Source organism: Pararge aegeria, chromosome 19, assembly GCF_905163445.1.
Source record: "Pararge aegeria chromosome 19, ilParAegt1.1, whole genome shotgun sequence".
Taxonomy (NCBI): Eukaryota; Metazoa; Arthropoda; class Insecta; order Lepidoptera; family Nymphalidae; genus Pararge; species Pararge aegeria.
In genome coordinates, this window is record NC_053198.1 from 4,696,052 (window position 1) to 4,713,305 (window position 17,254).

General features: G+C 34.5%; 2 protein-coding genes across 3 annotated transcripts in view; one reads left to right on the forward strand and one right to left on the reverse strand.

Annotated features, from left to right (window-relative positions):
- Nucleotides 1-2,495: 2,495 nt before the first annotated feature.
- On the reverse strand, nt 2,496-5,448 carry LOC120632233. Its single transcript, XM_039902037.1, has 3 exons — nt 5,224-5,448; nt 4,821-4,917; nt 2,496-2,983 (listed from the first exon to the last, which is right to left on the reverse strand). Exons 1-3 carry the CDS (start codon nt 5,353-5,355, stop codon nt 2,619-2,621), a joined length of 594 nt encoding a protein of 197 aa, XP_039757971.1. The 5' UTR covers nt 5,356-5,448; the 3' UTR covers nt 2,496-2,618.
- Nucleotides 5,449-7,189: 1,741 nt separating this feature from the next.
- Nucleotides 7,190-17,254, forward strand: part of LOC120631954 (probable Rho GTPase-activating protein CG5521) — a 55,854-nt gene continuing 45,789 nt past the window's right edge. The window contains exons 1-7 of one of the 2 annotated variants that reach the window (XM_039901663.1): nt 7,190-7,406; nt 8,259-8,369; nt 9,495-9,512; nt 11,094-11,265; nt 12,027-12,601; nt 14,293-14,586; nt 15,234-15,418. In XM_039901663.1, the coding sequence (XP_039757597.1) occupies nt 7,301-7,406; nt 8,259-8,369; nt 9,495-9,512; nt 11,094-11,265; nt 12,027-12,601; nt 14,293-14,586; nt 15,234-15,418 (1,461 nt within the window). In that variant the 5' untranslated portion in view covers nt 7,190-7,300. The remainder of the gene's footprint in view (nt 7,407-8,258; nt 8,370-9,494; nt 9,513-11,093; nt 11,266-12,026; nt 12,602-14,292; nt 14,587-15,233; nt 15,419-17,254) is intronic. The other variant, XM_039901664.1, reaches the window with a different exon arrangement.

Genomic DNA, 17,254 nt, shown 5'->3' on the forward strand with positions numbered 1-17,254 from the left:
AAGTTTTTCTAAAAAAGGTTTGACAGTTGACTTTCATTAATTCAAACAATACTTTTTTTCTATAGTTAGTGTAGTTTTTTTCTACAAACATAGAATATCGCCTTATTCTACGTTTATAGAAAAAAAATATTTTTGAAAAGATTTTTAACTTGTTACGTGTGTATAACGTTTTATATGCATAGCTATATACATTTTAGAACCGGTGGGATTTGAACCTGCATCTTTCCGGCAGTAGCAGGCTGAGTGTTTGGTTTTTCTTAAGTGAAATACAGTTTTGAAATTTAGTGCTATTTGATGAAGAATCCTTTTTCAACGGACGCAAATCAATCTTACAGTAACAGTATTAACAAGAGCTTGGAAACCGGTCAATATATAAAACCGGAATTGGAATTATTTAGGTACCCTACCAAGACGTGCCGCTAAACGATTTAGCGTTCCAGTAAAATGTCGTGTGAAAACCAATTAGGTGTAGATATATTGTTAACTACCATACCTCTCACAGGTAAGCCCGTGGCCATCTCAGCCTGCATCGTCCCTTACCAGTACGTGAGATCTCTGTCAAGACTTTACTTATAATCGAATTAAAATAAAAGCTTTCATTTAATAAATAATCCGTTTTTAATTCGATTTTTCGAAGTACCTTAACGATTTATATATGACCTGCCTGTAATGTATAAACCGGTTAAATCATATTAATCGAACATTTTGAATCATTGAGGTATGCTTAAAAATCTTTTCAATAACCAGTGTTTTCACTGGTTTAATTTATTGACCGGTAAATTAAAACCGGTTAAGAGCCCTGCGTGTGTGTCAGCCTCGGAAACCGGAAACAATTTCAAACCGGTTTCGGTAATTAGCCCCGGTAATGGAATCATTTCGGTTTCGTTTGTTTAACCGGTTAAACTTAGAATCCGGTTCTTATTTAATATCACTTAAACAAATTAAATTAACCGGTTTAATTATTAAATGGTCATAAGTTATTCCATGCACTACATTTTGCTTAAATTGCTTGCATTTTTGTTGAAATTAGCCAAAAGTTATTTTTATTAAGCTTTTTATTTTTCGACATCTTGATTTATAGGAACCGACACAAATCTATTTAAAAAGATGAACAATTTATACCAATTTGGTTCTTTGTAGCAAAGCAGCCACGTACGCGCCACAATCTAGGTGAGGCATTAGTCAAAGGGCCCGTCTTGCATAAGCCGGTAGATTTAAGTTTAATAAACGATATGAACGACGTTATGATATGGTGGACATACGTTACATTATATTAGATTTATTTTAAATATTTTATTATAAATGAAACATTATTTATTGTGTTGATAAAATTTAAATTGAAATCGTTTCACTCAATTAGAACAGCAACCTTCAGAAGTTAAAATAAACCGGTTATTAACCAAAATTTTCCGGTAAATTGAACCCGGTTACGAGCCCTGGTGAGTGTAATTATTTTATTTACATTACTAGTAGGTAGATACCTACTTGTAGAAGTTTATTTAGTTTTATTTCATCTTACTAAGTATAATATTATATAAAAAAAGACACCTGACCTTATTTTAATAGCCCTGTTTTTGCAGTTTGCAATGATTGACGCACTGATACACTGGTAACCGGCACACACGTTTAGATAATAGTTTTTCATTGAAACTTTTGCTCTCCATTCAGTAACCAGTTGGAAACCTTCAACGCTTAAACAATCGGCTACTGGTAAACAATGACGATATAACCTAATATACCGATGCCTCATGGTATGGGGTGGTAAACCGTTGCCGTGGTTACTGAGAGGACGCTTATCTGTTGCCATAGATAACTGGTGGCAATACATTACGATCACGGAAACATTTGTAGGGGTTAGAACTAAGTCGAGGTTAGAGCTTTTAACGAAGGAGTCGTTGTATAACATAGCATAAGATTAAATAGCAAATAACTACTATGCTATGCTTATATTAGGTACCTATACCTATACGTGTTTGTATAGGTATAGGTACCTAATATAAGCATATTTTCCCACTAAAAGCTAGCTCTTGTAAGTTATGCTGCAGTCTAAGATGCAAACCCAAACACCTAATGTCTATGCCGCTGTATAATACCGCTTGGCTGCACTTCTTTGTCGGTAACTGGCTACGGTCAAAACTCCCACCAGACCAGAGAAAATTAAGAAATTAAAACTTCGCAATTTTCCCGGCCGGGGATCAAATCCGGGAACTTCCTCTCATAAGACCTCATCACTGCGCCCAGTAATACAATAAATACTTACAGTATAATTATTTTTGCATTCATAAAATACAAACTATATATTAAGTACAACTGAAATTTAATGGTAGGTTATACGCAACCTAACTCTACTACTTTTAATCATAGACGTTTGAGGTTTTTTAAATATTTTTTTGCGCTATTAGAATTTTGACTTGTGCTCATGTGTAAGGGAAGGGGCTGTAAAAGAGCGTGACAAAGTTCTTTTCATCCATTTATTTTTACCGTTTCGTATTTAACGTTATTTAATTACAAAAATATACTTACTTTAAAAAAAAATATATTGATTACTCATCTGATCGCTTCAATACTGTTTTTCCACTTTGTAACATGAAGCATGAAATAAAAAAAAAATAAACAAATTATAGTACTCTGTCGGGCGTACATTTGTTTTGGACATTGCGTCTGCACCCTAGAGGACAGGTTATATTGGTTTCAAATTCCACATCAATAGAAAATCTATTATTTAGGTACACTATAACGCAATCCACTGTAGATGTCGTTGCATTCACCCATAGGACTTTAGCTGGGAATGTATTTCCGCAGACGCTTGAACCAAGTTTCTGGCACTGTCCGTTCCATAGCACCATAGAGTCAGTTCTGCAGGGATTTGGGACGCATATGGGTATCATAGAGTCTTTAGGCAAAACTAAATACTGTTCTTCTGGACACGCTCCCCTTTCGTAAGCTAGCCAACACTTATCTGTGTCCGGGTGAAATAGGAATCCTGAAAAGAATTAAAAATATTGAAAAAAACCTTATTAAACATATTCAAAATGCTGCTCTAAGGTGTTAACTTTGAAGGCATAAAACCGCATTAAAATTAGCACAGTAGTACGTAAAGAAGATAACATCATGTATGCCTAACTGATATTATAAATGTGAAAGTGTGTTTGTTTCTCCTTACTGTACGCCTTAACTAAGCTAAGATCAACTTGAATTTTGGCAAGGAGTTAGTTGAAATGACGGAGGCTATTTTTGTGCAAACAAAACAGTTCTCACGGGATTTGCAGTAAACGCGGGCGAAGAACGCGGGCCACAGCTAGTAGAAAATATTTGAAATCTTTAAGGTTATAGGATTTATTTTATATCCAAGACCCTGCCGATGTAGATTAGATACAATAACGAGGAAGTATACAACATGTAAATGAAAACCGAAATAATACTGACAGGCTTTAGAGTTACATTATGTACGTGAAAGCGAAAACCTAATAGTTTTTAAGTAAACCACCATAGATTTTACTGAAACAATTCATAATGAGCCCTAAACTCACATGCAATATTAATATCATGTGACTCCGGTCACTTTATTAGGTACGCGTCGCGTAGCGTAGGTACTATGCACGTATCGCGTAGCGTAGGTAATATGCTGATATCCCAGGTCCACATATAGGATACTTTTATTAACAATATCCCTCCGGGAAATGGGATGAAAATTTTTATCAATTTTACTTCACATCTCCGTTAAATTTGCACCGATTTTGATAATTCATTTTTTATTTGACAGTGTGTACTACCAAACATGTATTGTCTAATTTTAATGAAGATCTGCTGAGTACTGTCGGAGATCAAGGACATAATTCTTCACAGATAACAGCAAGTCGCAAGGCATATGGGACAACGATCGAATGCATGCGTACCATCCTACTAATATTATAAGTGCGAAAATTTGTGAGAGTAGATGTATGGGCGGATGGATGTATATTTTCGAGAGATTCTGATGCGTGCGATGCTTGCACGGTAAACGTTACGCCAAACGACGGAAGTATGAAGTAAATACATCAGAATTATCGGAATTGTTGGTTCTTTAAAGTTCTATAAAACAGTACGCGACCACTAACGACAATTTTTTAAGTCGACTCATACACGGACGAAGTCGCGCGGGTCCGCTAGTATGCAATAAAGAATTTCATCTTCTTACTTTTCTTTCCCGCGAACTATGAAGAAGTGAAGAACCCGGATGAAGAAGTGCTTCTTCGTGGCCGTAACCCTGACCCGCCCAACGGCCGAGGCTACCGCAAAGAAGTGATAGATAGGTAGCTTCACGACGTAATGGAAATAACGTCCATCCGTTGACAAACGATAAGACGACACATAACCACAAATTAATTTTTGCTTGTGCACCTACTGAGGAAGGGGTAGTAACGTGCGGTGAGAATGGCATATTTTGGGTATCCATTAGGAAAATGTCCTGTTGGACGTCCTAGTTATCGATGGATTGATGAAGTTTGCAAAGAATTACACGCCCTTGGATAAGCCGATTGGCGGGAAGTGGCACAGAAAAGGAGCGAGTGGCAACTTCTGGTGTCGGAAGCCAAAATCTCCTTTGGGTCACTGAGCTATCGTATACCCGTTTTCACTAAACCTAGGCATCGCCTAAATCTATAGAAAAAAACGTTTCACTAACTCTTAGGTTTTAACTATTGTGAATGGTTTAAGTATGCCTAGGAATCTCCTTAGATTAGCCTTACTTATTTAGGCAACGCCTTGTTCGTCGTAAGTGTAAACGGGCGGTAGTGTTTTAAGCAACCTGTATTATTTTTATTTGTAAGTAATTAACTTACCCGGACGACAATCACAAATCCAGTCATCGGTCTGATCGCCAGGATAATACAACTCGTTTTCCGGACACTTTGCTGGCAAGAATACGGGTTTGCGATCCTGAAATTTTGTATCTAAGTCAGCCTTGTTGTTATGCTATTGATCAAATTCGGCACATAAATAATATTGACTGTGATCTTAGAATTAGAAGAAACAGCCATATTTTCTGTGAGTTTACATAGAACATACATAATTTAAATGTGCTATATGAATATATGTGTATATTCTTATTTAAATGCAGTTTAACGAATTCGAGTTACGGTTGAAGTCAAACAAAAAGTCGACCTTGAAACAATCGTTAAGCACGAGTGCCCAATATTAAAAGATTCACCGCATCCGGGACACTCATAGAATTAAAATTCTCACCTGCTTATTAATTAATAATGGATTCTCTTCATACTCCGGAAAACCTATCACATCTTTACTTACACCAGTAGTCCCTGATGTCACTAATACACTTAAACAAATAAATATTATCTTCTTGACCAAGGATATCATCTTTATTACCTAATTTATTTGTCTTATTTGGTAAGAAAACGCACCTTTTAAAAAGTTTTTTTTTAGTTTGGGTACATAGATATATTATGTAGTTTGCTTAAATTCTTATTATAAACTAGAGTTTTAGCAATCGCGTATCGTTTATTATTAAAAATTGTAACTTAAATACGAGCGTTTAAATGTACAGTTTAGGTTCGACTACAGATGATTCTTAAGGTCAGGTTATATCAAGTTTATGATGTTAACTTGCGGTCACAACTTAAATAGGAAATAATAATTTGATAAACGAGAAACCAGTTCCGTGAGAGAACTCCGCGACCAGAATTCTATTTTAGATTGTAAGCATAGTGATTTATCGATATCCTTAAAGTTATTTATTTTACCTTTAAAAATGATATCAGATGATTTTTGCAGATCTGCAACATCATAATTATCTACACAACATGACTAAACGGAGAGCATGCATTTTACCAAAGTTTGGTCATTATATAGATTGTTATCGTCCGCCCTTCGCAATCTGCAAGCTTAAAGGACAGCCTAAAGGTTTAAAGACTATAGTTCTAAGGCACGCTGTTAGTTCCTAATCAGCCCACTAGACCGCATTGGAGCAGCGTGGTGGGTCATACTCCAAAAACCTCTCTCTCCTATGAAAGAGGAGACCTGTGTTCAGCTAGGGGCGTTAATTGGGTGATGTTAAAAACGTTTCACTTCCGGCTTATGACATTACATCTACAACATCTACAAATACAATAAAATTAATTTGACAAAACTAAAAACAAGATGGCGAAGAGAGGAAGTGGCAATTATAATGGCAAAGTGTTCACTCACGCGTCAAGTTAAATTGAACGGACTGTACATTCTACAACTGGGCATAGGCTTTTTTAATCATACAGAACATGCCTGTCGCATACATCTCTGTTGGGTAAAAGGAGTGGTTATGTTGTTCTTGCAGCCAACGCTACTTCATAGTGGCTCGCTTTATTACCTAACTTTTTATGAAGGCATTTGATCTTGATTCTGAGATTTAAAAAAACCACTTTATTGATTGATAAAAAATTTACAACATTCCTAATAATTAGTCTAAACTTCTTTACATAATATAAAACTAACTCGCTCCTGCCCCTAGATATTTTTAATTATGCAACGGATCATAATGCAATAATTGAGTTGTTTAATGCGCGTATATAAAAAGTATATGTGTAATTAATCTATGTATACTGAGAAATTGTGCATCTTCAAAAGATCACTAAAAATTCCGCGATGGTTTAAGTTTATCTCCAAAAGTTAATTAGATTATTCCTTATCCCATTAAATACATTTGATAGGTTGTGCATTTCATGTGGATCAAAATTGTCCTTTACAACAATAATTATCTTCGAGAATATCAGTGATTTAAAAGCGGGGACAAGACGGCTAGCGCGGCGGTCGTAAGGTTACGATGGTTTGCAGGCTCGAGTTTTCGAAGTACTAACTTTTAAAATTGGATATATTTTAACAGTCCCCTCATTAGTATCTACATTACACCCGTGCAAAGCCAGGGCTAGTTATTAATAATTTCAACAAAATCAATCGCTTATTCAATAAAGATTTTAAATAGTATTAACATTCACATGTCATAACATGACGCTCAGAATGGATTAGGAAGTAATAAAGATGCTAGGTACCACTTAACAGTTATAGGATCAACAAGGACAATACAAACATACAATGGTTGAAGTCTTAAACTATAGGAATCTAAAGTCAGAAAAAAATAGGTGGCTTACGTCAACTACGCGTCAATCATTGACTTTTGTTGAAATGTCAAATTTTGCGATGACTTTTGTGACGAGAAAACTCGATACACAAATGCAGTGAAAACTTAACAAAAAAAAACAATGTGAAATTATTGTTTCACTATCGTAATAATGAAAACAGTCACAATATAATTCTGTTTAACATCGGCGAGATGTTTACCAAAAAATCACATCAAGATGTTAAGAAATCTACAGTTAAAATACAGGATTCTAAAAAGGATTCCACTACCAGGCTAAAACATTTAAAGATTGTTTTAGGTGAGTAAACACGGATTTTTAGGCGTCACATTGTATTTGTTTAGTATTATTCGACTTTCCATGTGTTATACAAGTGTTCATTTGGAACGTTGATCGCTACATTGCGTACACGATGCTAATTAGTTGGGAGTAACTGTACTTAATGTATCTCGGTGTATTGTCAGTTATCTACGAAGAAACTGCATTTCTTTAATGAGTTTATGAGTTTTAACTCATTGTATAGCTGTACTATTAGCCTCTTTACGTACTTACCAGTAAATCACAGGCTATCACAGTGTTTCTGTTTAAATTTTTAACAAAGAATAACTTTTATAGAAAAGTCACGATTGACTAACTGATTCGTCATCAGGGAACTACTACTAAGTTACAATTTGTTATGATATAATGAGTGACAAATAAATAATCAAATATAAATGAATTCCTATTTCCCTTAGTCACACCATAACTTGAGATCAACTTTACTGCTTTTTTCTTAAGGTTTGTTGGTACATTGCGGAAGGTTCTTCCACAAATTACTAAACGAAAAAATTAAGGAAAAAAAAATTAAAAAAGTAAAAAATTTAAGAAAACAACTTTATAAAGTTGTCCAATGTAACCTTAGTACCTTTGAGAGAGAATAAGATTGTGTTCCGCAAATATTTCTGTTTACTTGCTCATCCAACCTATGTTGGATCTGTTGATAAAATACCAATATTTATATGTGTGTTAGTCAACTAACTCTTCCTAAAAATGGATTGATATTGATGAAGTGGTATATTTTAATAGGTTTCTGGATGGTTTTAAAATGAAATTGGAGCTGGTAGGTGGAGCTGCTTTAACATAAACATTTAACAGAAATTCTATTATTTACAGAACATTTTGATACAGATGAAGCCAAAAACTATTTTGAAAACAACTTCAGCCACGTTTATTTTATATTATATGACAATTTCATATTAGCAGAAAATAACCTACGACAAAGGGGTATGTATATGTTATTTTTATTATGTGACATAGTATTTATATTTTTCCATCTGCATACAAAACTAAATCATGACTCTTAACATTAGTCCTATTAATTAATGAAATAGGTAAATAATATTGTTTTTTTTAGAAATTTTAGTAAAACTAGTACATTTGTTTGCTTAGTCCTGCAGAACTCAAATGACAGTTATCCATCAGCATTGTTTTGTTTAAGTCTAGTAATTTTTAACTCTTTGTATTTGTTAATATTTTCACCTTATACAGCACACCCTATTTAAAATTCCAATATTAATTTGTTACACTAATACGGAAAATTTAGTGGGGTGTGTGATTTAAATTTAAAATATCCTTTGCCACCATTAACAAAAAATTTACATTTAACCTCGTAGATATAGAGCAAAATAAATGTAGAAGTCCATATTATTGAATTAGACTGATTAATTTCTAAACAATATTAGGGTATGTTTGTTATCACAGCTATATAGTATGACAAACAAACAATCACAAATAAATTATCTAGTTATCACCAAAGTGGTGGTCCACTTATAATGTGAAAGCTAGGAAACTAACACAAATAAAACATCTAGTTTATGTATCTTATAGAACCAGAAAATTAGATTGTTTTATTTGTAGATTTGGAGATTTGGTTGCCTGGCAGAGATCACTATTAAGCGATTAGGCCACTTTTTGTATTCTACTTCTTTCTATATGATTCTGTTTTTACTATATTTTGTATATATTAACGTTGTGGTATACAAGTAAAGAGTTCAATAATAATAATAATAATAATAATAGATTTTCACATAGATCATCATTCTGACACCTATGATAAACAACCTAATGGATGTTAATGTTGCAGGTAGATTCTCTTGGTAGTATTAGTCATATTATTGTATTATTAGTTGTTATTAGAATGTATAGAATATTATTTCTGATATTTTTCATAATAACTATTGTACTGAAGGCCACTAGAGAGAAATGATAAAACTTCTCTTGCTCAGTAACTGTTGTAAATTATTTTTTGTGTATGATAATATATTGTTAACTTTATATAGCATAACAATTATACCAGTATGCTAGTCTGTGCACTTAACTTATTTTTTTTCTTTTTTTTCTGCCATACAGAACTTCCGTTTCACCTAGGTGAGTTATGGGTGTGGCACAAGCTGTAAATTGCAGCAAATTTGAATATTAACCATATAAGCATACTTTATCATCATCAAATTAATAGTAGAAATCATCCATTGCATTATGACTGCATATAAGTTATGCCATTGTAGAAAGCATTTACCGGTATAAAGGCCTCACCAAATTCCTATTTCACACGTATGAGTGTTCACACAGATAGACTGAAGGTGTATGTAAAGCTGCACACACAACACTAGTTGTGTTCAGTAGATACACAAACAGTGTTGGAATAGTTATTCAGAGTTTTGTCTTTCTCCTACATTTAAAGTTGTAACAAAAGACTATTCAAACGTTATATCACATCTAATTTTAAGACTCTAAAAGTTAAGGGCAACTTCCTAACATCATTATATGTAAAAGGCTCTTACTTAGCACTTGCAATTTAAATTAAATTAAATTATAAATTATGTAAACGAAATCCTTTTCTCTTTTTCTCTTACATAAATAAGTTTGAAAATATGAAAATAAATATCTTTATGTTGTCCATAACCATAATTTATGGTTAACATTAATCATTTTGCTCCTAGTTATCAAATGAAACCCATGTATCTAAAAAATAACATAAGCTTATCTGTGAATGCACAGCGCTCACTCATCTCTCAAGTAGTAGATACCATCATATTATGTACAATGAGTGTATAGTGAATCAACTCGGGCAATCAATGTATGCCGGCTTTGGCTTTCAGCCGATACGATCTATAAGTACCGTAGTACGAAGTTTACTAACTATATAGTCATTTCATAAATGGTATTATGCTTATAATTTTAACACACTAAGGGGAATGGTATATTCATCTTCACATTTAGAAACATTAAAAATAAATAAACCAACTTTGACTCTGTACAAACTGTTGGTTGTAAATTTGAATGTGTACTAAACCATTGCACGGATTGCATGTCATTTTATGTATTATTTAGGTCGTCTCACCTCTATATTAGATCATCAGTCGTTACTCGTCTTTGAATAGAATCAACTTTAATTTAATTTAAATTTTTATTTAATTTTTATAATTTTTCTTTAATTCAAAAAATAATTAACGAAAATAGTTCAGTTTTACTAAAAATATGAAGTAGAATCACAGAAAACATATAAAAGTTAGTTAACCTCCTATTAATGCTGTTGATAATTTAAATTACGTAAGATGTCATTTCATTCAAAAGATCAACTTGAAAGACTCACACTTTTCACGACTGATCAATACGCAAGTTTTTATTTTATAAATGTGTCATGTATTTAAATAAATGTAAATAAAGTAGATGAGCCTGATTCCCAAAGAAAGCATGTTATAATTTTGGGTATTGCACGTAGTTAATATATTTCACAAACCTATGATTTTTCATATAAATAGGCAAAAAGTAATTAATTTCCACGAAATATATAATTTTTCACAATGTTAAAATGCTTAAATAAGTACGTGTGTATTATTTTGGGTACAGCGAATCACCAACACAAAGCTTTTCATGATAATTTACTTAATATAACTAACAATTCAACTAACTAATTCGATTAATTAATAACCCTATGAAATGTTTTAGTCCATAAAGCTGGCAGGGAAGAGTTGGAAGGGGCTTTGTCACTTCTAGAAAAAGTATTATGTCTTCTACCAGAGCTGATTGGCAAAAGATGGCAGTTGCATTCTTTGACGCGAATATTCTCGAAACTTCTGCACAGTGGCAATTCACAAAAGCTAAGAGCAGATTCGATAAAGTAAGTCCTCCTCTACATTTTCTTTCTATTAATGTAATTAAGTACTTTTATTGGATATCTTGTGTGCACCTTATGACCCTAAACATATCGAGTCTTTACCGCCGAATAAGCGAAAAAACAGAAGAATAACTACCCAAAAATAGCCCCTAACGGAAACATAGCGTCGGTGGGAGTGGCTTTATGACTTGTGCCCCGCATGCGTTTTGTCACAATGCTGACACATTAACAGCCAGCCAATCACGGATGGTCCTGTGCTGTATGACATACGGTTGAACCAATCATGTATTTTACGTCACAGTTCATGGTGCGCGCGCATATAGAATTATTGGTACCCATTCAGAATGTCAATTTCTTAGAAAGGGCGACTTCTATGTATTTTTCGTTCGCTGTTAGTACCTCATACACAATTACTATGATTTTTAAAAGCGACTAATATACTGTAGCCTTATTACAAGTTTTTCTCACTCGCTTTCGAGGAGACGCCTTTGAGAGTCAAACTCTGTACCGTCAAAGTAAAAAATACCTAAAGCCACTCGTTTTAGAGTCGCAAATCCTGAATTTCTGATTTTTGTTTTACAAACGTTCCGTCAAAAGCCCGAGCCCCAACATGATCAATCTTACTTCGATGTTCAAATAATTCCTACTCGAAAACGTCTCTTCGCTTGCGAGCGAACAAATCTTGTACAAAGGCTACTGCATACAATGCCACCTTAAAAAATAATTTTACTATATTATTTATTTATTTATTATTATTATTTCAGATACTTCCTTTTATGGTATCAAGCTCTCGGCGACAACGCTCCGCCCGAAGTAAACAAAATGTTTGCCTCTTTAGTACCGGGATTACCTGACACTTGTATACCGACGATCGGCTCTCCTTTTAAAGCGAAACCATTTGATGTAGTAACTAACATATCGAGTGAATCTGGGGATTTCAAGTTGGAAGATATCATGCAACATCCAAACTTCAATATAGATAATGCAAAAAAAGTTGTAGTTGAACAAACTCCTACGGGAATAATAGGGAAGTTGGCGAACGTGTCAGCTTCCATATTCCACGATACTAATGCTCTTAACCCAGTGCAAAGTGTCGATATACAGCCTTTATTGCCACCGAGTGCCAACGAGAGGCCAGTAGACAATGAGACTAAGTTTTTTTTTGAGATACTCCTAGATGGTATGGCGACTACGGTGACGAAAATCCAATGGAAAGACCGTTCACACGCGAAAGCTATGAGGAGTTTTGCGTTTTTATTGGAGAAATTTAAAATGTACTATTTACCAATAATATGCCCACAGTTCAACTACAAAAATTCACTGTACAAGCCCAATCTTGGTAAGTATTATATTTTAATACCTCGGTTGCATTTATTTAAACTGTATATTGTATCCAATAGTCATACCGGTAGGTACTATCATCACCATCGTCTTTCCAATCAATTGACGTCCACTGCTAGACATAGGTCTTTTTTAGGGAGTTCCACAATCCACGGTCCTGGGCCACTTGGCTCCATCGGCTCCCAGCGACTCGCCTGATGTTATATAAACAAAATAATACATTTCTACGGCCATTAGGCAGAACCTGTACTGCCCCGTAGCTATAAAATACAATTCCCTACCTAATTGATCATCTGTTTGATTAGGAATAAGATTTTAAATATGACGCCTATGCGTCAATGCAATGAAATGGGTAAGCATAAGCCAAATTTGTCAATATTCTTAAAATTTTACTTTGTGCAATGGTAATACGGTCCTATTTTCAATGGAGCCAGTAAACTGCTCGGGCATTTTTCTGTTCTGTCAGAACTTATTAAAAAGCAGAAACTTACGGATATCTTATTCATAAATGCTAATGTTCCATAAGTAAATACTTAGTAGATTAATACAATTTATGATAATAATGTGAAAGTGATACTAATATTATATGTGGAAATAAAAGTAATTATATTAATGATATAAAATAATTTATAAATATATAAACTTATAATTAAAAAGCCGCTTCTACGAAATCCAAGAGAAGCCGATGGAGACACTTTACAAACTCGAAGTTGAGATCTCACCAGCACCACGATCTTGATGAAGGAACCAGAGAGAGATAATTAAAGATAATAGATAGAGATAAAAAAAATCTGAGATAAAACATACAAATATATACATTACACTCAACCTTGACTTAGTTGATGGAAATCATATAGTTTCCATAACAATAATTTGATTTTGTAACAATTGTTATTTAAATAGTTTTGCATGCCTATTGTTAAGGCGAAACATAATGCGTGCTACCAAATTCTGAAACACGTTATGACAAATGGATCTGCAATAATGACGAATTTGAATTTGAATAGTACCGATATCGGATGTGTTTGGAACTCTTATCGCGCTCTCAGTTCTCACGTTGAGATTCTTCCATAACAGACAATACCATAAATTGTGAAGTAGACGTCTCCTGGTTTAATTCCAAAAAAGACAATGCATTTTTTATATATTATTACCGATTACTTTCCGATTCTTGGCAAAAGCGTGATTATCAAATAGGTCCAATTTAAAATTTGTTAACAATGTTAAATAACCTTAACCTGTTTATATCCCATTACTGGGCATGATTAGAAACAATCTACTTAAAGAAAATGGGAATTTGATTGTGCACAAAACTGTAACTAAATTTTTTTAAAAAGGGTGAACAAACAATTTCACGAAAGTAATTGAATGAGCCAATTCAAGAAATCATTAACTCCAAATAATATTGATCTATTTTATTTGTACTTTATTTCGCTTCCGTTAAAATAGAAATTATATTGATTTTATGTATAAGTAACAAAACCATCGATTTCTCATTTTTGTCATATTTCATAATCATTTCTTTGCTAGAAAATTTTAAACTATCATGCCAGTTCTGTAAATGTGGACCTATAAAAGGGAACTTAGGGATTTCTTTAATAACGCCATACAATCGCGATAAACGAAAAAGCGATTTATTTACATTTTAACGTATAGACTGGCAACCGATTAATTTTCTTGATATTTCAGAGCTGCCAGTTCAACACAACATATTAGAGGATGACTTTGTACTGTGCCGCGTAACTTTGATAAAGTGGGTGACGAATTACGTGCATTTCATGAAAAAACCTGGCAGCGAAGGTGGTCAGCCATCTTCTATGACCAGTACTGGATCTCAGTTTCCACACTCTGGCACTCCTACTCCTGCCCAATCATTGCATCACGAGGAAGAGACATCATTTACAGTGGGTCATCCGTCGGATTCAAGCCGGGCCTCGTCCCACGATTCAACATCTATTACGCCTCATCCTAGTTTGGAATCAGGTATATCGAAGATTTTAATGGATGGATCATGTTTATCAAGTTATTTAATAACTAGCGGTCCTCGCGATTTCATCAGCGTATAAGTCAACCATAAAAGACAGGTATATGCTGTCGCGGCCCTTTAAGAACCCTTAAAGGGGAACAACTTTGTCATACATGTATTTATCGAAACTTTAACCGTTTACACAGCGCGCGTAGCGGAAGCTTTCTAAAGGCGAAAAAACCCCGGTTTATAAACATTCTTCATTGGTTGGCTAGGCTCCTTAGCGCGATGATGTATATAGCCTAGCCTTCCTCTATAAATGAGCTATCCAACACGAAAATATTTTTTCAAATATGACCCGTATTTCCTGAGACCATTGCGTTCAAGTTCGACAAACTTATCAGCTTTATACATCAGTATAAGATAAATATAAAATTCTTTATTAAACAACAAACGGGAACATAATATATGAAAAACTTATAAACCGAATAAGGGTGCAATGTAGGCCTTATCGCTGATAGTGATCTCTTCGAGGCAATCACTAAGTAGAAGCAAAACAATAAACTTACATAACATTACGTATACTATAATAATTTGTTATAAATTTAATATATTTTTAAAGTAATAAAGCTGATTCAGCTCAATACAATTCTGTTCTTTCCAGCAGGCTCAGGTATGTACGAGGAACTGAGTTCGGAGCAAGTCGTGCGCGATGTACTCTGTTGCTGGTCTCGAGAGCACGTGGATTTTACAGTGGAAGTGTTGCGTCAAGCATTCCTTTTGCCTTTCTCACATGCGGCTGCCATACGCCGCGTTATAGCGCTTTACAAAGATTGGATACAAATGAATGTGAGTATATCTTCTATTTTCCTCTCTCTTTCCACTACTCTCTTTCCCCTCAATACTTATACAAATCTATTAGAAATTCATTTATTTTAAGTAGGCTTACTCTATAAGCACGGTTGTATTGACTTCCACTGATTTGGAAGGCATATTCTACAGAGAACAAGCCGGCAAGAAACTCAGCATTTACTCTTTTTCCATCATCATTATACGATTCAAAAATCATTGTTCTACCTTGTGTGAGATGAAAGGTTCAATCTTTATACCCCACATCAAACCGATCTTCGGCAATGTACTCTCTACGTAGGTTTCGCTACGACATACACCGGGAAAGTTGATGTTACCACCATCTCAGCAATTGCCCTTTTCTAACATCCTCAATTTTTTCTACTCTACCCCCTACTCTAACAGGTTGGTCCGCTACCATTTTAGAATGTATATAACTTACCACCAGGCGAGTTTGCAGTAAAGGGCTAACTTGTTAGTGGTAAAAAAATCAACACTTTACCATGCATTTTTCTATCTTGTGAGAGATGAAAGTGTTGCCGGATGATTCCGATCAACCTTGTCATTAAGAAATGTATCAATTATAAAGTAACCTTGCTGCACATTCTTCAAACGTATGCATTGGTAGGGCCAAAATTACATTACATTATGAAAGTATAGGTATACTCAATCAACAAGAAAAAAACCACCGGCTATGTTTTTGTGGGCTTCTTCTTAGGTAAAGGCTCGTTTGAAACTCTCGTAGCTTTAGTTTTAAGTTTACGAATGTAGTGATCTCACAACTGTGCTCATATTTTTTGTGTAATGAACGCATCAGAAGTGTGCCTATTTGAATAAATAAATATTTGACTGACAGATGTCAGTATTTTATGTAAATTTCTATAAATACAGTTAACAATCTTAATTTGCTATACTTAGCAAAAAGCAGTAGAGTCTGTACAGAGTAATTTATAGTTTTCTTCAATCTTTATACTCCACACCAAATCTTCAGCAACGTACTTTACGAAGGTTTGCTTCGACTCCAAGCATCCTCAGGTTGACCGTACAATGAATAATTGTTAAGTAACAACTACTTTATAGTCAACATCTTTTAATTTACAATGTACAATTGTTAAAATCTGGTGTAGAGATAAAGTCTTGTATGCAACTTTTGATAATTAGATATTTAAACACCCATGTTATAATATTAGCTAATAAACCCACACTCGTGTTTTAGTATCCCTTATTATACAACTCATTGCGTGTTGCCAGTGATGTTTTACGGATCAGAGACGTGGTCGTTAACTATGGGCATTACAAGAAGGCTCAGAGTCACTCAGCGGGCGATGGAAAGAGCTATATTAGGAGTATCTCCACGTGATCAAATCAGAAATGAGGAGATCCGTCCGAACTAAGTTTCCGACTTAGCTCAACGAGTCTGAAGTGGCAATGGGCGGGGCTTTAGTTCGGAGAACCGATGAACGTCGGTGTTCCAAGGTGTTGGAGTGGCTACCACGCACCGGTAAACGCAGCGTTGGTCGGCCCCCAACTAGGTGGACACACGACATCATGCGAGTCGCGAACAACCGCTGGATACAAGCGACCCAGAATCGCGAAATTTGTAAAGCCTTACAAAAGACCTATGTCAAGCAGTAGACGTCATTCGGTTGATTCGATACAACAGTTACATATACAACTATTGTATAGTTTTATAGTTTTTATAGTGTTTTTACCTACACATGGAGGAAATATCAAATTTCAAAATACATGTAATAATTTCGGCACCGACTAATTTGCAAATTGCGAATCTCTGACGAACGCGGTCTGAGCGCTTTACGACTAAGCTACCTACTGCTC